At 41.9% G+C, this 23,552-nt stretch overlaps 1 protein-coding gene across 1 annotated transcript in view; it reads left to right on the forward strand.

Annotated features, from left to right (window-relative positions):
* Positions 1 to 23,552, forward strand: part of Wdr72 (WD repeat domain 72) — a 179,033-nt gene that overhangs the window by 21,495 nt on the left and 133,986 nt on the right. Inside the window, exons 12-13 of the mRNA XM_032911486.1 lie at positions 1,132 to 1,327; positions 21,120 to 21,322. Of these exons, the coding sequence (XP_032767377.1) occupies positions 1,132 to 1,327; positions 21,120 to 21,322 (399 nt within the window). The remainder of the gene's footprint in view (positions 1 to 1,131; positions 1,328 to 21,119; positions 21,323 to 23,552) is intronic.

Below are 23,552 nucleotides of genomic sequence, written 5' to 3' on the forward strand. Positions count from 1 at the left end.
TTATGGTGTGGTATGTATGTTTGTGTTTGTGTGTATGTATGTAGTGCATATATGTGTTGTATATGTGTACACATGTGTGTGCTGTGTGTGGATCTGTTTGCATGTCTGGGTATGTGTGTGTGTGTGTGTATGTGTGTGTTTCTGCATATTCTAGAAGCTGTGGAATATACCTGTGTTCTATAAAACAGGATGTCTGGAGAGCCCTAACACCTGACCCATTCTGAAGTCTAGGCTCCATCTATATCATATCTGACATTTTGTGATTTCTTTCCTCCATAGGATTTCTTTAGTTCCCTTAGAATTGGAGAAGAAAACTTGCTCTCCACTGCCCCCACAGAGTGATTAGCCATCAGTTACCCTGGAGCTGTCATTCTGGATGGCTAAGCAGCCCCCCATGTGGTACTAAAGATTGAGTTTGGGCCTATGTGCATGCCGGAAAAATGTCCTTTATTACTACACCCCCAGGTCACTCATTAAGCTTGTTTAATTCTTTTTTCATTTTATCTACTAGTCACCCATGTTGGGTGGTGAAGCTGACCACTGGCGACTTTGGCAACTGTCTGGAGGAGCACTGTCCTATGAACCTCCTTCTGTCCTTGTGACAAGGCACCTTCAGCAGGAGCATCTGATGCTGCCCTGGTTTAGATTATGTCTACACTAAGTTTCCTGTTTGGATTAGAATCTGGAGTTCTGGGAACTGTACCAAATCACATTTTGAGGCTTTAAGTGGAAAATCTCAGCTCTCAATACCCTTGGGCCTAAGTTTGTGACCACAAATAGCTTCTTTTTGTGGTGACAAATGAGTTCTGGGGTTTATTGTGTTCTGTGCCATTTCCGACATCAGCACTGGCTGCTGAATTTGCTGAGTAATGGAGCCCTTCTCTATCTTACAAGAGGATCTGGCTGTTCCCTTTCCCCTTCACTTCTGCCTCCTGACCTTCCTGGTGGGCTGGTGAGTGTAAACTCTGCTCTGAATCTACAGCTGATCCATGTGTGCCCTGTGAAGAAGTTCTGTGCAATGCAGAGATGCACTTTTGTGAATGCCGGGGAAGAACAGTGCAGGGAGAGTTAACTCCCTCATCAGGGTAGCATGTGACGTCTCACTTAAGTCAGCCTGTTGTGTTTCCACAGCGAAGCGATGGTCAGATCCTCTGCTGTGTGTGTGGTGACCATTCTGTTGCTCTCCTTCACCTGGAAGGGAGACGGTGCCTCCTGCGTGCCCGGAAGCACCTTTTCCCTGTGAGGACGATCAGATGGCACCCAGTCGAGAACTTCCTCATTGTTGGTTGTACAGATGACTCTGTCTACATCTGGGAAATTGAAACAGGTAAGCAGAAAAGTGAGCGCTGTTTTTCTGTTGTCTATGGTGTGCCAGCGTTTGTCCAGAAGGAAAGTTCCACAATTCACTCAGTGATGACTCAGTTGTTTTACCTTTAGGTTTGGGCTACATTTATAGCTTTGGTGGAAGTGTAGGAAATAAAACACAGTGGCCTAAGTCAGATCCTGACCAGCTGATGATTAGCTGACAGGGCAGCGCTCAGGAATGAGCCGGATATTTCTGGAAGCTATAAATAAAAACATAAGTTATCTACTTTAATTATTAACAAGAGAGAAATTTAGTGTCCTACTGGTCTCAAATTATCATTAAATTCTGCCTTCTTCAGCATAGTCACCAACTCAGCAACATTTTGAGCTAATTGATGATCAGTAATAATGGAATATAATTAATTATAAAAACTCCAACAAAACTTGAGTCAGGGAAACTGAAGACTAAGCAGTTCAACTGAACTTTTTGATTCCGCACCACAGAGCTTGCGGGTTTGGAACATTGAAGGGGTTTTCTTTTTCCATCCAAGTTTGATTAGAGGTCTGAAGACAGAATAATCCATTTCAGAAAAGGCTGGGAACATACCAAATAAGGGAGATGTAATTACTGACTATGAGTTAGAGGGGCTCTCTCGGGAGTGTGTTCCACAGAATCTACAGCATGGTTGTTATTGATCAAACCGTGCTGGTTTGTGTTGGGTGTTGTTTACAGACTGGGTAGGTCCTAATATAGTTTAGACTTATACTTTGCCAAAGTAATTGCAGTTTTTTCTCTGTGTATATACTTGTGTATCACGCGCATTTAGTACTGGAGGAGGCCGGAGGAGGGCATTGTATCCCCAGGGATTGGAGTTCTAGTTGTAAGCTACCACATGGATGCTGGAAATCGAAATAAGGTCCCCTGCAAGGCAGCCAATGCTCTTAACTCCTGAGCCATCTTTTCAGCTCAAATTTAGAAAAATTTAAAAATCTGTCTATAATCTATAGATCTGAGAGATAGTTAAATATGGTGGGTAGAAAAGGCTCTGAAGCATTGACTGCCTCTAGGACCTGTTAGGGAAGAAATTTCTGGCCATGGGCAAATCACTTGGCTTGTCTGCAAGACAATTCCTTTGTCTGTGGAGTAGATATAACAATACAGGATTAGATTAAATATTTCTCATATTGGAAAGCAGCAGTAAGTCATTAGTAATATTAACTAGACCATCATCATCATCATTATCATCACATCACAGACTATAGTACATTTTAACTTCCTCTGTAAAGCCCTTACCTGTAAAACACAAGTGCTTACTCTTTTATGCAGTTTTTTCCATTTAATTTTCATAGATAATAGAATTGAGAACAAATAAAGAATTATGTCGTCCCTCACAAAGGTTCATGGTTCTATTATATAAGCTGAACCAAACCATTCCACCTCACTATCAGAACGCACATGCTATAAATCCTCTCTAGCTCCTTACTGCTACACATGGTTCCATGCCAATAAACAGATGCCTGTCTTATATTCCAATTCTAGTTCTAGCAGGAAGATGAATTCCACTCATTTATAAAATGATGAGAAATTCACAAATATTTGCACGTGTGTGGGAAGGGGTGAGGGAGCAGGTTAAGGGTGAGGGGTGAGTGATGAGTTCCTTCACACATGAGCATGGGCACCCTCAGGGATCTCTCTCTCTTCCTCTTTCTGTCCTGCCAAACGAAGCAGAAAGAACCAGGATTCAACTGAGAACCAGGAAGTCCAGAGGATGCTCTAGCAGACATGCAAGGTGGAAGGAGGAAGAGCACGATGCCGTTCTCATCCTCTTACAATCGTCTTCATTGTTTAATCTCACTAGACATCAGAGGTGAAAGACTGGTTCTCCACATCACTCTCAGTGAGCATGGAACAGGATACAGGAGATAGGAACAGAGGGGCTGGGCTGTCTAATGGGTAATGATTCGTGTAGTGGCTGTCCCTGGTGGGACACATTTGAACTCAGGAGTCTCCTAGAATTGGCTACAAATACTGTTTCTGTAGAAGTGTTGTGTCAAATAAGCGAATATAATCAAAATCAAATGGATCAAATAATTTCCTGCCAAATTAACCTATGGAGTGTTCGTTCTGAATGAGGTTATTTACCTGTATTAACTATGTTGGTATCTTTAAAAAGAGAATCAACTCAATCTAAGTACTATTACTTATATATTTATCTGAGTCTTCATATGGTCATCAGACTTCCGACTTCCTTTAAACTAAGTTTACTTCATTTCTTTTAGCCTTGTGCCTGGTATCAATTTTCTGGAGGGGTGCCTTTAATTCCTTATCCCTTTTTTTAAGGGGGGTGCTTAAGGGTGCCTTTCGTTTTTTCAGGTCTATGTATACTTATAGTTATGAGTATGGGTATTTTGCCTGCATATATATCAGTGTACCCCATGTCTGTGGATGCCAGATCTCCTGGAATTAGTGTTACACATGCTTTTGAGCTGCCGTGAAGTGCCGAGAGTCAAACCCAGGTCCTCTAGAAGAGCAGACAGCGCTCCTAACATCTGGGCCATCTCTCCAGCCCCATTTGCTTAATATTTAAAGGTCTATCTTTTCCTTCCCTAGCTGGCGATCAAGCTGGCTAAGGTGGTACCACCTTCTTTATCATACTTTAATTTTTAGTCTTCTTATATAAAAGTGAAAAGAAAATCTGGAGTCAGAAGTATTTTTCACGTGTATTTTCATAATGTTAGGGAGTAGAAAATCCTGGCTAAGACCAAAACTGGTTAAGAGGAGCCTAAGAAATAGAATACTCCCACTCACTGATGTCCCCAGCACACAGCTAAATGAGCCAGTGAATGGATGGATGAGTAGTAAGTAGTGTTCCTGGGCCTCAGAGGCTGAGGGCCTGAGGTCTCAGCTTCAATCCTTCTTGCCTCGCTGCTGCCTGGTTGTAAGCGGCCCCGAGATTTCTGCTCCACATATCGCACAGGGTCCTGAAGCTGGTGGTGCCTCCTCAGAGGGAGGACAATGCCTTTCCTACTCTCAGTTTTTCTGGGCCTTTGTCCCTTTGCCTGTGGCCGTGCAATTCACTCAACAGGGTTTGAAACACATGACTGGATGTGTTCTTTGTTTAGTACCCGGCCTCCTCTACACACAAAGAAGGAATCAATCGACAGAAGTGAGTCAGACATTTCCTAGCACCTGCACACCTCCAGAGCCCAGAGTAGGGGGAAATAGCAAGTATCAGTGGGATAGGAAATGAAGGAAAACAGCCTAGAAAGGAAAGGCATTCTAGAGCTACACCCCCGTGCCGCTTTCATGCTGAAACTGTATGCGGTCTTTCTTTCTGTGACAGGTGGCATGGTTGGATGCATGTCTGGGTGATGCTCTTGGGCCAAAGGTGGGCATGCTCACCTCATGGATGACCAACAGAAGGGGTTGTTGGTTAGCACTGAAGGCTCTTGTTCTGGCTGAGGGCAGAGCTAAAGCATCGAGTGCTGAGAGCTTCCAGTTTTCCTTATTGATCTACTGGATGTCCCATGATGTTTAGGCCTGATTAGGAAGGGGAAAAATTGGAGATGTCATTTTGATTAATATTTGTGCTCCCACAGCGTGTTTGGCACTGAGGAGTCTGGGCCTCACTGCCGCATGGCTGACACAATAGGAGTAATACATTACCGATTCTTCCCCTGTATGCACACCAGAAATAATTTTCTGCTCTGAGCTAATTATTCCTTTTAGACATTAAGTTTAGTGTGTTTCCCAGGGCTTTCGTGTTTACAGTATCAAGTTTGCAGGGCAGAAACCTATACATTGAATTTCTTATGTGCCGTTAATGTAATGGTTATTTTTGTTCCTGAATGTTTTCTGCTCGACTCGTGGTGCTAAACATAGTCCTTATCGGGCCACTTAATTATTATTATTATTATTATTATTTTGTGGGAAGAATGAAATCTCATTTGCTGAAAGATAAAACATTTCTTGAAGGGATGGTTCAGTAGTTCTTAGTACAAGGCTGAATTGTAAATATTTAGTTTTAGGGCCTTATGATTTCTTCTATGACTTCTGAACCTGCTCTGATAGCTTCAGAGAAGCTGTGTAGAATATTTAGAGCACAGACAAGGCGGTGTTTTAATGAAAACTATTCACAGAAACAGGCAGCTGTGGATAATTTACCTGTGAGTATACTGATTGTTCTTCTTAACAGATATTCTTAGGTGCCCGATGCATGAGGAAGAGGGCCTGGTGTCTGTTTCCAGAGCCCATGTAAGAATTATCAGGGGGCAGCATATGTCTGGAGGCAGGAGGTTCCCAGGGGCTTGTTGGCCAGCCATCCAAATCAAATGAGTACATTCCAAGCTCAGTGAGACTCTGTCTCAATAATAAGATGACTAGACATTAAGATGGCTCAGTGGGAAACAGATGGACAGACAGACAGACAAACTAGCAGCCACGCTGATGCCCTGATTTCAACCATATGGCCCATAGAGTAGAAGAAAGATCAAAGTACAATTTGTTCTTTATACTCCAGGTGTATGCCTTAGTACGCATGCCTCCCAAAACTGTAGAGCCCAACTGTGGAAGACATCCCAAATTAACTCCAGATAGCCACGCCAAACATATTAGTACCTGTGCATGTACATACGTGTACATACACATGAACAAATGCATCACTCATGCACATAGCAATTCATTCTTAGTTCAATCAGCCTTGCTGACGGTGGTGGCTTGGGAGTGCTATGTGCTCATTTCTCTGGTGAAGAGACCCCCAGAGCAGAGACAGCCTCTGTGGCTAAGGTAGCTGCCAGAGTGTCACCCCTGCACAGGGACACATGTCTCATCCTGAACTCTGGTGTGCCCCTCACTGTATATCACAAGGTACAGTTCTTGCAGATAGAAGCCAGTGTCCTGCAACCATCAACAGGAGCTGGATAAGAAAAGTCTGGAGAAAAGAGGGAGCGACTGCCAAAGACTGCTCAGTGCTCTTTGGAAGGAAGGTCTCTGGCTGTCTCTCGGAACGTGGCTTTTAATTTACACATAGTTCTAACAGCTCTGGCCTCTGATTTGTCACATGACAGATTAGAAACAGCAAAACATAAGCAGGAGGTGGCTCGTGACAGGCATAGCTGACAGCAGAAAGCACAGCTGACGGGAGACCAATGTGTACGAAGGCTCAAGCAGGCTTCAGAGCTCAGGAAAGGTTGCTAGGAAAAAACAGTGCTGAAATCATTTGTACTATGAATATTAAACTTTCTGCCTTATTTTCTCCATATGGACTTATAAGAACTATATGGAAAATTCTCTTGATGATCAATGATGTTGTCTAATTAGGAGATTTATTTTTATGGTTTCAGTGAAAATAGCAAGAATTATTATTAATCATTACTATTATTACTATTATTATTATTATTATTATTATTAGTAGTAGTAGTAGTAGTAGTAGTATAAAATTAAGAAAGATTTGGGGCTGGGGGATAGCTCAGTGGTTAAAGCACTTAACGGTGGTTAAAGACCCACAAGCAAGAGTTTGAATCCCCAGACACCAAATAACTATCCGGCGAGCATGTCAACTGTCCTGTAATTTGAGCCAGAGACAGGGAATCTCACCCTGCAAACTCCCCAACCCCCACTGCCGGCAAGCTGGCTAGGAAGACTCCCCTTATTGGTTAGTTCTGAATTTGATTGACAGACTCTGTCTCAGAGAATAGAGTGGAAGAATGAGAGAGGAATGTCCCGGATGTCAATCTTAGCTGCACACACAGACATCCACACAGGGAAGCAGACGCCACACACAAACACATGAGAAGTAGAAAAAGAAAACATGTAAGAGATGAGTTGTACCAACTAAAAGCAAATAGACCGTATTTTGCAAATGTATCCAACATTTTGTTTTGTAACTGTGTAGAATGAAAGGTATGAGGAATACATGGGGCCCACAGGTTCCCAGGTCAATGGTCATATTACCCCAGTAGTATAGGATCTGTGGTTAAAGTCAAACTTTACCTTATTAGTTTCCCATGTATGGATTTTAGTCCCTCATGGTGCACAATGACTGTTATTGGTATACACGTGAAATAAAAGTGTTGCGATGACCCCCATGACCAACTGTACCACTCTGAGGATAATTTGCTTGGTTTCTTACCAAGGTCACTATTGTCTCGCTAGAGCGGTAAAGTCACAGCTTGCAGAATGCCTTGTCAGCAGAGCTATTGTTTCACGGTCACTGCTCACGTGGTAGAGGTGGGCTCTGAATGGGCAGCGTCCTGACAGTGGCAGTGGCTCCAATGTGTCATTTTCCCAGAGCTGCTTGATTCCGTTGTGGCAGATTGCAGATGGAACCCCCTTGAGATGATTGCTTTCAGAAAAGGAAAATAGGATGCCTTTAAGTGTAGGGCAAGGTTCTCCCGTGTCACCTTGTCTGTGGATGTTTCCTTCATCATAATAATTACTGGTGTTATTATCCGATGTCTGTTTTTCTTGTGCAGCCTGGTTTTGAATCTTCACTTTCTCCTCCTTGGCCTTAGTGATCCCTGTAGTTTGGAGTTGTGTATGTGTGATCATGTGTGCATGGGTAGGTGTACAGTTGTGTCTGTGAACTTTGAGATATAGCAACTAAATGTTTTTCCAACGAAGTTTAAGCTCTTGATGAGGAGGCAGTACCCAAAGGCGCTAAGAACAGTAATGCAAAGAGTCAAATTACCCAGGTTTAAATTTTGTTCTACCACTTCTGCGTGTATGAATATGTGAGTGTGAATGTGTGCATGTATTTGTGTGTGTGTGTGTGTGTGTGTTTACACATACACATTTTAATGGAGTGGTTACTTAACTCTGTCTTTTGACTCTCCTGGCATCTTAATACATTGGGCACATTACTGTGGTGTTTGCAAGACATCTTTAGAACATTTCGTGTGCTCAGAAACAAACGTGAAAATCAATACGATGCCATTCTAATTATAAAAACAAACGCTGCCTACTTATAAAATGACTTTCATCAGTTAAGCCTTCCTTGCCCCTCCCGCCCTTATTGCATCTGTTCGGCAGTTGCTACCTTCCTGGATCTTGCTTTGTAAAGAAAGTTCCTGCCATAATCACTCTCAGCAGTTCCCGTTGTCGTGCTGCACTCAGGGATAGAGTACCGGCTGGGGGTGTTGTCACAGATCCACATCTAACGCACAGGGGAGCTCACACTGCAAAACTCAGGTGGCTGCTGGCCAGCTTCCTCTCAGTGAGGCGTCTTCTGCCAATGACACTTGGAACCTTAGCGGGGCACTCAGTGACAGTGTGGAGTGGAAAGCAACTCAGAGGAGCCATCTGCCCTCCCCAGGTTTCCCCCTTTCAGTCGGCCTACCTCTTCCCAGCAGCCAGCTGCCGCAGAAATGCTTTGGAAAGCAGTACTCAGTGGTTTGTAATGACTGGTGCTCGTGGGGAGAAAAGCAACTTCTCTGATCTGGCCACAAGATAAAAGACACTGGACTTAACTTCATTAGTCTGGGCACATCAATAATATCCAACATCCACCATTCACCTGTGCTAAGATTAGATGGGGAAGGTCTTCATGTCTCTGGAGTGAACCAAGTGAAAATGAGTCCAGAGGTCAAGTTCTTGCCTTGGTGAGCAGAAGATTGGACTGAGGGGGTTATTGCTGGGTTTGACATTCCATGTCGAAAATAATATTGGTTATTAATCTCTGCCTTGTCAGTAAGATCTGGGTATAGATTGGCCCACCACCCCCCCTTCCCGCCCCCATTCTTTGTGCAGACCCAATTCTGATATGTCCATCCATGCTTAGAAGACCTTAGACCTGCTTCGGCACCTAGCAGTGTGAAGTCCCAGGTGCACTAACAGATATAAGATGCTTAGGGTGGGAAGATGGCTTGTAAGGTATTTGCTGGCAAACTGTGACAGAGTTCAAGAGCAGATGTTATAACTGCAGAAGTCCAGGTGACAGAGGTAAAGGGAGTTAGAGGGACACAGGTAGACAAGTGGGTTCCTGAAATGTCAGCTTCTTGTTCCCAAAGAGCATAAGAAGACAATGGGAGAGTCGGCAGGAAGGCACAGCGGTGGTAATATAAATAGAACCTGTAGAAGGAGGGGGAATACCATGGCCACAGATAAAACACCCAAGCCAGATTCCGTGTAGGGAGTTCAAGCCTTGGGCTTCTCCTTACCAGAGGGGTAAAGCTTTCCTTTTCTTTGAAAGTTGGTCTTCTGTTCTCCCCAGTGTTCAATTATTTGTCTCTGCCATGGAAAGAACTCGGGGATCCCCTAGGCAGCTAACAGCACCTTGTTAAAGTAAGGTGAATGGTATGTAATAATCAAGTCAAATAACAAGAAACAAATCAGTGGTTTTATCCAGTTCAGAGCCCATCAGAGATGCCTGGCATACAGGGAGCTATATAGGTCAGAAGTATTTACCATTTCTTTCCTCTAATTTTATCAACCACGTTTAGTGAATTACTTGGGAAAAAAGGTACACTACCTACTAGTAGTATACTGGTGGTAACATGGAATTAATGTCAGAGATAATGAAAATGTTTAAAAGCAAAATGACTTAGGGCCAGATAGATTAGGGTCTTAATCATCCTTTGTGCGAACTATTGACAGATTTGCCGACTGATGACCTCACCAGTCAAGGTCTTTCTTCAGCCTCCTTTTCTGTATCTGCATCCATTCATCACACAGTTTAAACTAAGCGCCAAATATTCCAGCCCCCTTGGCATGCCAGCCCTGCCACAGGATCACATAAATACCCCGTGACTCACCTTCCCTATCCCTCAGTTTCTTTTCTGGATTGATTTAAGAGCTGAATAACACTGGGGGCTGAGGATATGGCCAGGTGCTAGCTTACACAGCATGCATAGAGCCCTGGGCTCTGTCTTCAGCACACATAGACAGGATGTGAGGGTGTTTGTCTGTAATCCCAGCATCCAGGAAACGGAGGCAGTAGGCTCAGAAATACAAGGTAGTCCTCAGTTATCTGATGAGTTTGAGGCCAGCCTGGGCTACATGAGACCCTCTCCTAAAATAAATGGTAGATAATGGTAGATGTAATTATAACGAGAACTGAAGAACAAGGATAAGAAGCAAATAAATAACAGTATTTTACCACTAGCAGCAGAGTGCTGCAGAATGAATGTATTGGCATGATTTCCAACCTGTAGTTATTTGTTGAATTCTCCATGGCTTTTTGTATTCAGAGTGAAAGACCGGGGATGGAATTATCTTTTGAAGTTTTGAAAATATAACATAGACGAACGTTTTTATATGTTTATGCTTTTATGCATTTAATGATTTGTTTCATAAGAAAAATATTGGAGAAGCATCACAGATTTGAGTCCGGGTAGGTATACTATCAGGAGTCCAGGCTATATTGCTTTCCCACCATGGCATAACAAATACCCTCAAACTTCATAGCTTAAAATCTTTAGTTTAATATCCCACAGTTCTGCAACATAGGGCACAGTTGAAGGACACTCCCTTCCTGGCTAAAATAAGAGTGTGAACCCTCTGCTTGCAGCAGTAACTTTCTAAGGGCTCATCTAGCAGTTCAAACAGGAGCTGGGGAGTTGTGCAGTCAGGAAAGTGAGCGTGGATTTCCAGTATTCACTTTACAAGCCAGGCACGCTGGTATACACCTGTACACCAGCCATTGGGAAATGGGGACAGGAGCATCCCTGGGGCTTAAATGAACATCCAGCCTAGCCAAATCAGGGAGCCCCAGCTCCAGCCACAGACCGTGTCTCCAAAAATAAGGATGGAGAAACAACTGAGGAAGAGACTTGAATCTACTTCTGGTTTCTATCTGGAAACACAGACATGCTTGCACACATACACACATACAAACAGGGGAAATAAAGGCCAACGAATGAGAACTGGATTAATTGAAGGGTCTTCTTTTGAGGTCAAGGAATTAGAATGAACATTAATGGGTATTTCACTGCTGTGACATCAAAGTCACAGGGGAGAAGGCTGGATAAGGACAGGGACACTGGGGATTATTTATAGAATTCTACCTATTTCCTTGGTGGTTGAGCCCAAGAGTCTGTAAAGACTCCAAGAGTGCATGAATCATGGAACTGAAGGGTGAAAAGTGAAAAGATCACTTTTTGCATACCTAGGTATGGACACGGTGTTGACTTTCACAGGTAGATTCGTGTGGGAGCATTCAATCCTTCCAAACAAACCCATAGCCCACAACCTGACACTCACCCAGTATTTGCCAAAGCGAAGTACTGTTTATAGTCAAAACCCTCCTTTCCTCTCTGCTCTATCCTCCCCCTCTGAATACAAACAAGGACAAAACACAAAAGCCAAGACTCTGTATAGACTTCCCCCTCCACTCAGCACCTTATCCAGGAGAGCACATTTCAATTCGGCTTTTTCCAATATGCTTCATCTTTCCAGGAAAAACTCTAGATCAACCCAGCAAGATAATGACCTAATTACCTCCACTGATGCCAGAAGCAAATACATGATAGACTGGAATGTCTTCAGGGCCATTGCAGCCAATAAGTCAGCTACCCTTCAATAAGATGCATGAAGGATAAAATCAAAGATAGTTATTTTAAGATTAAACATAAATATACCTGGTATCAGTGTGCAAGCCATGCAGAGTGAGTTACATTTCCTGTTAGTTAGAAATATGATGGTTTAAATGCTGTGCATAAGATAGGTGACTGTCAATTTAAGCACATAGCGTACCTTTCCTGGGCACCCCTCATCAATTAGTTCATTTAGTTGAAAATTAAAATTTAGCCATAGATAATGTTGCTAACACGTGTTTAAGAAGAGGGGGCATTTAGTAAGAAAAACAACAGGGAAAATGTGGTTTGGGATTTGCTTACAGTTAGTACTTTATTTGAGTTCAGATACACGGCAGCAATTTGAAGCCTGTCTGTCTGTACCTCTTCCCTTTATTCTCTTCAGCCTCTCGGAGCCCTTCATAGTGTGCTTCTGGAGATCAATGGTCAGGATTCAATGGGGGGGGGGGTTGAATGTGTCCCTTTGGTAAATGCCGGGATTTCTGTGAAGGTGCTGGAGGCCGAGGCAGAGCCGGGGTATAGGTCACAGAGGTCAGACTTTTAAAAAACGTATTCTATGCCCTTAAGGTATAAAAGGTCGGTGGTAAGGCAACTAACTCCCAGTTTGTTAACAGACTAGGGCGTTTGCATAGTGCAAAAAGGAGTCAAGTCATTGGAGATCTATTTAACAGATGGATTTATTCCGTTCTGTGGTAGTTAGATGTGAGAAAGGTGCCTTTATGCCTGGTTTACTATTTTCAGATCCATTCGCCTTCCCCAAGCTTCCATTTCTTTCTAGTTAGCTGACTCTAAATCCTGTGCCTCCAGGGCCTACCCTTGGCCAAACTCACCTCGGTTTCGTATTTTGCAGAGTAAGATGCAGTCACTGTGAAATGCTTTTATTAGGGAGGGCCCCTGGGCCAATCTCCATACACTTCTGTGAGCAAGCCAGTGAGCGTCATGTGCAACTGAAGATAAGTGAGACCATATCCACAGCACAAGTAACGGCAGCTTCTGCCACACAGAGAATCTGATTACCTCTGGCAGCCGTCTGTTTGACTAAAATCTGATTGTATGAGTGTGGCTACCAAATTTGGTAATGAAGCTACTTGTTAAACCTGTTTTATTCTAGGTATAGTCTCTTTGAAATAGCACCAATCTTAAGCACTGCTCTGTAGGGCATCAGACTCAGAAGAGAAATTCCTACTGATGGAGACAAGTTCTCTCACGTAATGGTTCATAATCTTCGCATCAAGCTGTGTTCATGCAAACACATGCCTGTTATCAATCATAACATGTTTCTTTGTAGTAAATTCAGCTAATGTTCTGTGATTTTGCATAATACACAATTGAATGTATCTTTTTTTTTAATGAAAGGTGTTGGCTCACAATGCTCGAGCTTTTGAAGGCTCTGAGAATTTGTTTTCTGTAGTAATTTTATCTCTTTAGTGTTCTTTTAAGGAAGTCACTACTGTCTCAAATTTACAATTTAAGTAAATAAAATGTTTTATACAATGTGATCAAATGGAGTCAACACGGATGACATGGTTTTAATTGAAATTTCATCTCAACGGAAGGTAGAGTCACCTGTATGTGATTTTTGTTTAATAATGTGGTTTTTTTTGGGGGTGGGTGGGTGCAGTTAGTGCTAATCTTTAACAGTCCTCACTATTAACTGATAGGGGGAAGGCTTTCTGGCCAGAATTTTTAATATAGTTAAATAATTTAAATCAATGCATTTGTTGATAGTAGGTTTTGATGCTAGGATGCAAATATCAGCGCTATTTTAGAATATATTTTATAGAAGACTGAGCATGTTTAAAATTCGACAGAAATTACCAGGGAAGCCACGTAGTGAGAACCTCCAGCTCTTTGGAAGAGACTTCCGGTTGAGCAGGGTGGCTTCTTCCTGTTCCTTCTGTGTACGGGGGCAGTGCACTAACACAGCATGTTCCGCCTTCCCTTACCTCTCTGCCTTGCTCTTGTTCTTCTTGTTGCTTGAAGAAAGCCCGACACTTTAGAGTCAGGTCTCCAATGCACATCATAAAGAGATCATTTTTTCCTATTCCAAAATGAAGCCAACTGAAAGCTGAATGGCAGGTTGCCTATAAATATCACCAATAATGTCTCTGTTTATGCCTGTCTTTTAACTACACACTACTTTTCAGAAGGCTGTGCAGAAAGACTCAAAGGTCTGCTCTGGCATCAAAGGACCCCAAGTTCCCTTAGGTGCAAGTCTGTCACTGGAATTTAACCCCAGTCTATCTTATGACTGTTAGGACTTATCTTACACTCTGGACTCTACCTGGAAATGCCCAGGCTATGTATGCAAATGGCTATCATTCAACCCGGTGAGTCCATCATAGATATATCTCTGAACCTCCTTTATGTGAGTCCATTAGGTAGCGAGCTAGAGGGAAGTAGAGTGGTATTCTCAGAAGGAGGCATTTGCCATAATGATGGAAGGATGTACCTCTCAGCCCACGTACTGGGGCACTGGTCCTTAGGATGGGATGAGAAACAACTAGGAAGTCCAAAGCCCTCCTATTCTCTGCCAAGCTCCTTTGCCTCTTTCTCCTTGCCTCTCTCTAAGCATTTTTGTACTTTCTCTCCTTTGACCAGCATATCCTGCTCTTTGGCTCATGGAGAAGTGGGGTTGGCTAGTCTGCAGTGGTCATATTAACACAAACTTCAGGCTTCCGAGACTGCCTCTGATCTCCAATTCCAGAGTCTTTGGGTGTTGCAAATGAACTCTGTCAGACCTCTAGCTTGGGTTCTGGAAGTCACCTTTCAGAGTACCTGTCTCTTCTAAGGCCTGGGCATAGGTTTATAATGACCTTAGTGAGTGCTAATGCCTGTGCAGTGAGATTTAACATTCTCTGATGCTCTCTAGCTGCCCTGTCTGAACAATGGGAATTGTAAGCTATGACTGAAAGATGAGCTAAGAAAAAAGGCAAGCGTGTGTGTGTGTGTGTGTGTGTGTGTGTGTTGGGGGGAAGGAACTATGCTTAGAATAAAACCTGTAGATCAGAGGTTTGGATTTAATCCCAAGTAGAAAATCCCTCCTTATGCTGCTGGCATACGATCCATTACAGAGCCATATCAAACCTAAAGACTGGACTCTCCTCTGATGTACTAAGGGTTTAAAAAGCAAGCCAAGGACAAAGAATGTGTTACTAAATTAGTAGAATGTTTACCTCCTATATATAGAGCCCTGGGTTTGATCCCGCTCTAGCCCCACATAAACTGGGCATAGTAGTACACTGCATGCCTGCCTGTGATCACAACGCATGGGAGGTAGAAGCGTAACATCATGAGTCAAGGCCATCCTTGACTACATAGTGAGCTCAAGTCTCTGCTAAGCTATATGCAAAATTCTTTATTAAGAAAAGCCAAACATAGCATTGTACTATGAGTTAGATTATATATAATCTGGGTTTCAAGCTATCTGACAAGGTCATCTCTGGGATAGAAGGCAATGGGACCTCAAACAACTGATTTGTTGGTGAATGTCAAAAACATTCCAAATAGAGAGCCAAAGTTGTTGTAGAGCCCCCAATCAGCTAACTAGGTGTTATCTGTCACATGACATAGGTGTTATCATGGGTCACATTTACTCTATGCTAGAAATTATAAACACAAGATATCTAACCCAGAGCCCACTGGCTTTCTGTGGCCCAGAAGAGCTACAGAGGTAGCCCAGCACAAAATTGTAGATGTACTTAGCACTGTAAGGTATTTTTGTGATTTTTTTCTAAGTCAGTTGTGTGGTTTTTAGGTGTGAACTTTGTAGATGATCATATCTTCTCTTGTCTCAGGGTCAAGAGCATGAATCAGAAGCCTATAACATTTAAGCTACTTAGTAACCTTGTGAGGTAAAGATTATTATTCCATGGTATGACTGAAGAAAATGAGGTTCAAAAGTCTCCCGTAACTATGGGTGGCATTTTGAATGAAAATAATCCTCTGTAGCCTCGCAGTTTTGAACACTTGGTCCTTAGTTGGTAAGGCTATTTAGGTAGGTTTAAGGGGTGTGGCCTTGCTGTCAGAAGAACTTCATTGGATTCACGGTTCGAGATTTCAACTCATCCTTCAATTGCAAGGATTCTGTCTCTGCTTATGGCTTTGGTTTCCTTCTTTTTTTCCTTTTTAAAAGATTTCTATTTGTTATATAAAAGTACACTGTAGTGTCTTCAGACACACCAGAAGAGAGCATCAGACTTCATTACAGACAGTTGTAAGCCACCATGTGGTTGCTGGGATTTGAACTCAGGGCCTCTGGAAAAGCAGTCAGTCCTCTTAACCACTGTGCCATCCTTCCAGCCCATGGCTTTTGTTTCAAAACACGAACTCTGGCTTGTTGCTCCAACCACCTCATCTCTGCACTATCATCATGGATTATTATCTCTCTGGAAATATAAGCCAGAATAAACTCTTTACTCAATAAGTTGCCTTAGTTATGATCTTTTACCACATCAACAAAAAAGTAATTAATACACCATATTGCCTTGAGAGGATGGAGCCAGTATTTGGGGACTTGAGTACACAGCGGCCTGGAGCTAGAAACTTCTCTGTCCCACAAGGATGTGTTCCTGTTCTCATAGTTAGAGGCAAGGGAGAAGGTGCTATCATCTGGACCTGAGAGCCACCTGCGATCAGAAAGGAAACTCTGGCTTAAAATATGTTGACTAGGGATATTATTATCTGGTGTTTTGAGTCAAAAGGAAAGTAGCATATGACACTGCAAATATGCTTTGAATGGGTACAGGGGGTCAGGCTTGAGGATTCAGGGTCCCTGAATATCTTGACTGGTCCTTTGCTTTCTGTGCACTGATCTCGCCTTTATTGTGTACCAGGATGTTAATTGTTCTAAGTGCTCTTCTGCTGTGATTTTTTTCTCACTGATATACCACAGGCTGATGACATCTTGCCCAAAATTCTTGGTACCAAAATCTTTCACATTTCTATATCATTTGAACATCATTAATCTGAAAATCCAAAATCTAATACCTTTTTAATGCCACGAGTTAAAGAGAATAGCTTAAGTTGAAAAAAAAAATATGTAAGAAGTCATATCAATAAATATAAATCAATGCGTGATATTTACTTGAAAATATTTTTAAAACATTGTCTAGGATGAAGTTTTGAGTTTGTCAGGTTTGGTTTTTTATGCTGCAAAGTTTCGCTCTGTATTTGAGCTTTCTCAACAACTCACTATGTAGCCCAGGCTGGCCTCAATATTTTTTTTTTTTAAGATATAAATTTAGGTATCTTTGACATACCTAAAAAAAAAAAAAAAAAAAAAAAAAAAAAAAAAAAGAGATGGCAATGGCAGTGGAGAGCTTGACTTTATTCACATACAACTCTGCACATTTTCTTCCCGTGCCCAAATTGAATCAGGGAAGAGTCTCTCCCTCACATTCTTGATGGAGTAGAGTGTAAATCAGTTTGGGTTATCATCAGGTTCACATGGAAAAGCAAAAGTTCTCTTGAAGTTGGAAGTTGAATTAAGTGGTTTATAAACCTTGAGTTTCTAACATTAGGAAGCAGTGACTCCTGTCTGCAGCAAAGGCAACATAGGCATATGGTAGCTACCTACCTTGTAGAACACTGCCCTCCCTTTCAGGCAGCTCCCATCTTCCAGAGATCAGCGTTGTCTTCCTGAGAGCATTTATCATGATCAGTTGTGGGAACTGTTGCGATTCCCTCCCAGAAGGAGAGGTTTTGAGTGGGGGAGGTTATTAGCCCAGCAACTGAGTTTCAAGTCACACTTCCCAGACATTTATGTGCAGTTCAGCCCTAATTGCTTTTAGCTTTGAGTTTAGGGTAGGTGCTAGAGTAGAGATGCCTGGGAATGTTAACTGAGGAGGCCTATGTGCCATGGGGAGCCATCTTCCATGCTGGGTGCAGATTTCCAAATGCATCTGTCCAAATGAACCATGCTTCCTTCCCATAATGCACCTATCATTGCTATGTAAATAGACCCAAAACACTCACTGGGGTCTCAAGATGAACTTTGGTGGAATGACTTTGGTTTGTCGTTGTTAGAGGAGGAGGAAGAGGAGGAGGAGAAGGAAGAGGAGGAGGAGGAGAAGGAAGAGGAAGGGATAGATTTGTTTATACCTCTCCAGAAGAATTCTCACAAGAACACACCGATTATCTTCCCTGTGGTCATTCTCTTCTTTCTAGATACCTGTGACAATTTTAAAATGCGCTAAATGTGGTACAAATTCCATGAATTCTGATGAGAAGTGATTTAAAAGGGCTTCTCAATCAGAAGACAGAAGCAATAATAATTCAGTAAGAAATTTTAAAAGAAAGAATTAACTCCCACGATAGGATTTATTATCAAGGAAACAAAATGCCCAATATTTTATTAGATTGGGAAATATTTACTTATGGTAGAATAGAATATTTGTACTTTAGATACTATAGTAAATTAGCCTTCAGTGTCTCTTGCTTCAGTGATGCCAAGAGGCTTTGAGGGAGTCCTGGACCTAGGGCTAAGCCATTCTTGTTTACTATATGTTGCATTGAATGGTACAGTAAATGAAACAGATTAGATACCTGCGAAAACAGAAGGAGATGGAAGTCATACACACGTGTGTGTAAGCTATAGTTATGGCTGGACAATTCAAGAGGTGCTTTGTTTAAAAAAAGTCTAGAATGAAATACACAGATATGTAAACTATACAGTGTAATGCAGAAGGCTATGTGACTAAAGCACAATAAATTATGTCTCAAGGACCACCAAAGGCCATGCACTTACATTCTCAACTACCAAAGAGGCTGAGGCAAGAGTATGTCTTGAGCCCAGGAGTATAAAGCCATTTCCAGATAACAAAGAAACACTTAAATTTTTCTGAAAATATTTTATAAATATCATTCTGTGTATTCTCAGAAAACTCTTGAGAAGACTGTCTGTGTTGACACTAATTTGAAAGAGAGATTTCTTATAAAGACAGTGAATTTTCAGATGCCACTTGTTGGCAGTATTTCCTTAGTAGTTATGGGACAAGGAAGTTGAGGAAGTTATTTTAGAAGTTCATATTTAGGATGTTTACCTACAAATTTAAAATGATTGCAATGGGGGAACCTTGTCAAGAATCCCTGAGACAGAAAACATTGCCTGTAGCATAATGAGCGGTACAAATTTGCAGTGCTCGGTTCTAACGAACAGTGAGGGAGTTAACGGGGAGAGAGAGAGACTGAGACTGGATGGAATGCTTGTTCCTACAATCTTCACACCTAGCTTCCTATCAAAGGGCAGAGTGATCTATATATATATAATTTTAGCACCACTTTCCTGGTATAATTAATTTATTTTACCTTTTCTTAATATGATTGGTGAGCATTAATTTTTTTAACACATACTGCATTTTCCCCATTTGTGGGAAAGGAATGATATGAAATTAAATCTGTATGATGGCACTGATTAATTGCATTTCTTATTAATTTTGTTCAGTTGCAAATGAGCTTATAAAGACTATGAAGCAGGCATCAAGACTAATCTGCTCAACGAATACGTGATGTTGCATTTTGTAAAGCCAGTTGGCTATTTGTCTATTGTATTCCAATCCTTTCTTTTTGTATGTGAGTGCAATGTGCATACATGTATGTGGTAAATGTGTACCTGTATATTGGGTCAGAAAACAAAGAAAGCATCAGGTGTCTTCCTTCATTACTCGGCACTTGATTTCTTTGAGGCAGGTCTTTCTCTGAACATTAAGCTCACAGTTTTGACTAAGCTGGCAGCCAACAACTTTTCCTCGTGTCTGTCTCTATTCTATGCTTATAGGGACTTGTAAGACTATAAGTGACTAGGGGCTGGGGATTTAGCTCAGTGGTAGAGCGCTTGCCTAGCAAGCGCAAGGCCCTGGGTTTGGTCCCCAGCTCCGACAAAAGAAAAGAAAAGAAAAGAAAAAAAAAAAGACTATAAGTGACTTATTAATGAGTTCTGGGTTCCAAACTCAGGTCCTTATAATCAGGTAGTACTTTCCTACTAAGTTTTCCAGTCCTCTGAGGTGTGCGTGTGTGTGGTGTATGTGTGTGTGTGTGGGGGTGTATGTGTGTATATACCTGTATTATAATGAATCTTTGTATTATGTGTATATGTATGTAAATTTTCTTGTGTGGGGGCACATTTATATGTACACTTGGAAGCCAAGTGATGATGTCTTGTATTTTTCTTGCTTGCTCTATGCTTTATTTATTGAAGCAGAGTCTCTCGCTGAATCCAGAGCTCATAATTTGGTTTAATAGGCAGGCGATGCAGGAGGCCCGTGTGCCTGACTCTTGCGTGCTGGGATTACAGGTTTCATGCGGGCTGCCTTGCCTACCAGGCATTTATGTGAGTGCTGTGGACCTGAGCTCCAGTCCTCACACTTATATAGTAAGCCTAGGGCATGACCCCAGACCAACACTGGCCAATTTTACATTTTCTCTCTCTTAAAAACAAGATTTATTTTTATTGCTTACATGTATGTGTGTCTGTATGTGTGCGTGTATCTGCCTCATGAGTCAGAAAAGAGCACTGGAATCCCTGAAGCTGGAGCTGTAGGTGTTATGAGCCACCATGTAGGTCCTGGAAACCCAACCACAGTGCTCTGAAGGAGCAGCCAGTGCTCATAACTGATGAACCATCTGCCCAGCTCTCTATGCTCGTTCCTGTTAGCTTAAATTGGACTTGTCAGCACCACTTCTGGAGCTGGATGGATGTCAGAGGGCAGAGGAGATTAATTCCAGTTCTAATAACATAAGAAATAAAAAAAAAGAAAGGCTCCAATGGTAACAAAGTCCAGCAATAAAAACAACATCAAAAGCTGAGGAGCTTTGACTGAGGGCAGATGCGGTCCAAGCCTCTGTGTCCTTAACACCCGTAATCATGTAAGTTGCATGTTACTTATAAAAACATTGCAAACCTGGGAACCCCAGGCGAGCACTCCAGAATCACTGTTGTTTGGGAATGGGGACATTAGGAGACAGCACTGAAATATTCTATAGCTGTTCTGTATTGATCACTCTCACACTGAATAATAAGAGGGATTTTAGTTGTAGAGACTCTTAGATGGACTTCTGGTTCCACTGGATAAAAGGGGGTGCACTTTCAAATCCACTGTTATAGTTGACGACAAAATTTAAACTATCTAGACAAAGCTCCCAGGCTGGTTCTTTCTGTTGTAAGAAGGTAGGAATGACGGCTTCAAGAATCAAGGTCTTTTTACGAACATGTCACACGAGGTCTGCGTATTCTATTCCAGTATTTTTGCTTATATTTGTTTGGTGTCTTGAACTTCATTTTCCAGGCACATTGGAAAGGCATGAGACAGGAGAAAGAGCAAGGATTATTCTCAACTGCGGCGATGATGCGCAGCTTGTCAGATCTGAGCCCACGCTGTCAGTGGTCTCAGAGACCCACAAGCACAAAAGTGTAGAGCAGAAGCCATCCAACTCCCACCTGCCTGGGCCAGTGCCCTGCCCTGGTCTGCAGCTGGAGTCCTCATGTCAGGTGAGTCTGCGTCTATCCCGTGTTCCACAAGAACACGGCAGCTGGGGTAAGAAGCAAGGGGACCCTAACCCCTCTGCACAAGCCATCTGCCCAGTGATGTTGGGTAGAACAGGATAAGGGAACCTGACTCTGTGATGACATTTGTGACAGTAGAGCTTATCAAAAATTCAGTTACTATCCCATCCACTTGGTTTTAGGTAGTGATTGTGTTCTGTAGTTCCGGTCCATTTTTAATTCTTCAGGTGAATTTGTTTAGTCTCTTTTACTCAGACTTGCAGTTCATTTACACCAGCCTCATTATTTTCCTTTTCTCAGCATGTTATAGTGATTTCATATAGTTCCTTTAAGGTATCATTTTCCATTTTTATCCATCATGCTCTCTTCTTAGTGTTTTTACCTGTGCTATTGGTATATGTGGGCATACTTAGAATTTTTTCATGTAAATATTTTTTCATGATATTATCCAATATATTTTCATAGTTGTAAGGGCTACTTCATGTTTGATTGTTCTTATTGGTGACATAAATTATTTTCTTTTTAATAATTTATATATACATTTCCAGTAACATGTTTGAACCTAAACATGATTTTAGAAAATCAGAGTAGGGGCTTGAGAGGTTGTTCAATGGTCAAGAGCACTTGCTGACCTTCCAGAGGTCCTGAGTTCAATCCTAATATCCACACGGTCTTCACAGCTGTATGTAGCTCCAGGGACCCGATACCTGTGTCTTTCTTGGGCACTTGCTCTCACATGCATATAGACATGTATAGACATATATGCATATACATAATTGAAAACTGCCTAAATAAAATAAGGTCATAATTATTTGAGTGAACATGTAGAAATTAAGGTTTCTAAACCAGGATTTGTGTATTATTTCCACTTTCTGTTATTTCCATCTTCTTAGTAAAGACTTAGCACAGATCCCATTTTTATCTTGTGTGTACATTTATATCAAAAGCAGAAGATGCCTTGTCATTCATCAAGGTGACAGAAGCCAAGCCACACATTTGAGCTTCCATACCAACCTTGCAGGTTTAGGGACCTGACTTAGATATTGTCTCAGTCCAGTACTAGTTACCTTTTGAGATCTGAGATGCTAATTGGACACCTAATAAGTTTTTACCGCAACAGTGTTGACATGCTAAACAGTAAGAAGTATGACTGGAATCATACTTCACTGCTTGAACATTCAGTCTCAAAGTGCAAAGCTGGATGATTCTGCAGCACAGATATCAATACAGGTCCCCCTGGTCTTTGGGATGCCAGCCTCGGGGTATTGATTGATTCACACTGAGTTCTGAAAATCAGATACAGTCACCTCTCAGCCCTGCAGGCCAGTACTTTACCAAGTCATGGTTGAAATAGGATGAAAATCTCCTAAAGAGTATATTTCTCTTTCTACTCTCTCTTTCAAACAACCCACATCAGTTTATGTTTTCCCTCTTTAGAAGTTAAGCCTGTGGATAGCAACAGCGTGTTCTTTCTACTTTCTCATTGTTTTGAGGTTGCCAAATGTGCTCTTTGTATTCATTTATTTATTTTGGCCTACCCTGTGTGTGTAGACATGGTGTATATGTAGTGTTTATAGAGGCCAGAAGAGGAGATCAGATTTCCTGGAACTGGAGTTACAGATAATTGTAAGACACCATGTGGATGCTGGGAACTGAACGTAGGTCCTCTGAAGAGCAGTGTTCTTAACTACAGAGCAATTGTTCCAGACTTCTCTGTTAGCATCCCTAACAGGAAGTCAAGATTTTTGAAGGGTTCTTATGTAGCTATGATTGCATTTTGATTGAGTCATATGTGGCTGCAACATAAGGACACGGCCCATTTAGTATAATAAGCGTGCACCGTGGTAGAGTAGGGATTGTTCTGGAATGGTAGATAAGACCTAGGTATCCTTTGACCTGTCTGTTTCAGAGACAGAGGTATAAGGTCTGTGGGGGGAAAATCACTTTTACTGCGTGCCAGGTTTTCTGCTTGGACTCCCAGAAGGTAGATAAACTGATTGTTGTTTCTTTCTGAAGCTCAGTTACCCTTTAGGTAGTGGGAACAGTGTATACACATTTCATTTTCTATATATAATTTTGTTTCTTTCTTGACTTCAGGAAGCAATAAAAAGCCCTGGTATTGTCATCCTACTTGTAGGCTGATGTCCACTCTATTTTCTAGTTGTTGCCCTTTACCCGAGCAGTCTACAATTTGCAGCCTTTGTTCTTTGTAGTG

This window comes from Rattus rattus, chromosome 8 (genome assembly GCF_011064425.1).
Source record: "Rattus rattus isolate New Zealand chromosome 8, Rrattus_CSIRO_v1, whole genome shotgun sequence".
NCBI lineage: Eukaryota > Metazoa > Chordata > Mammalia > Rodentia > Muridae > Rattus > Rattus rattus.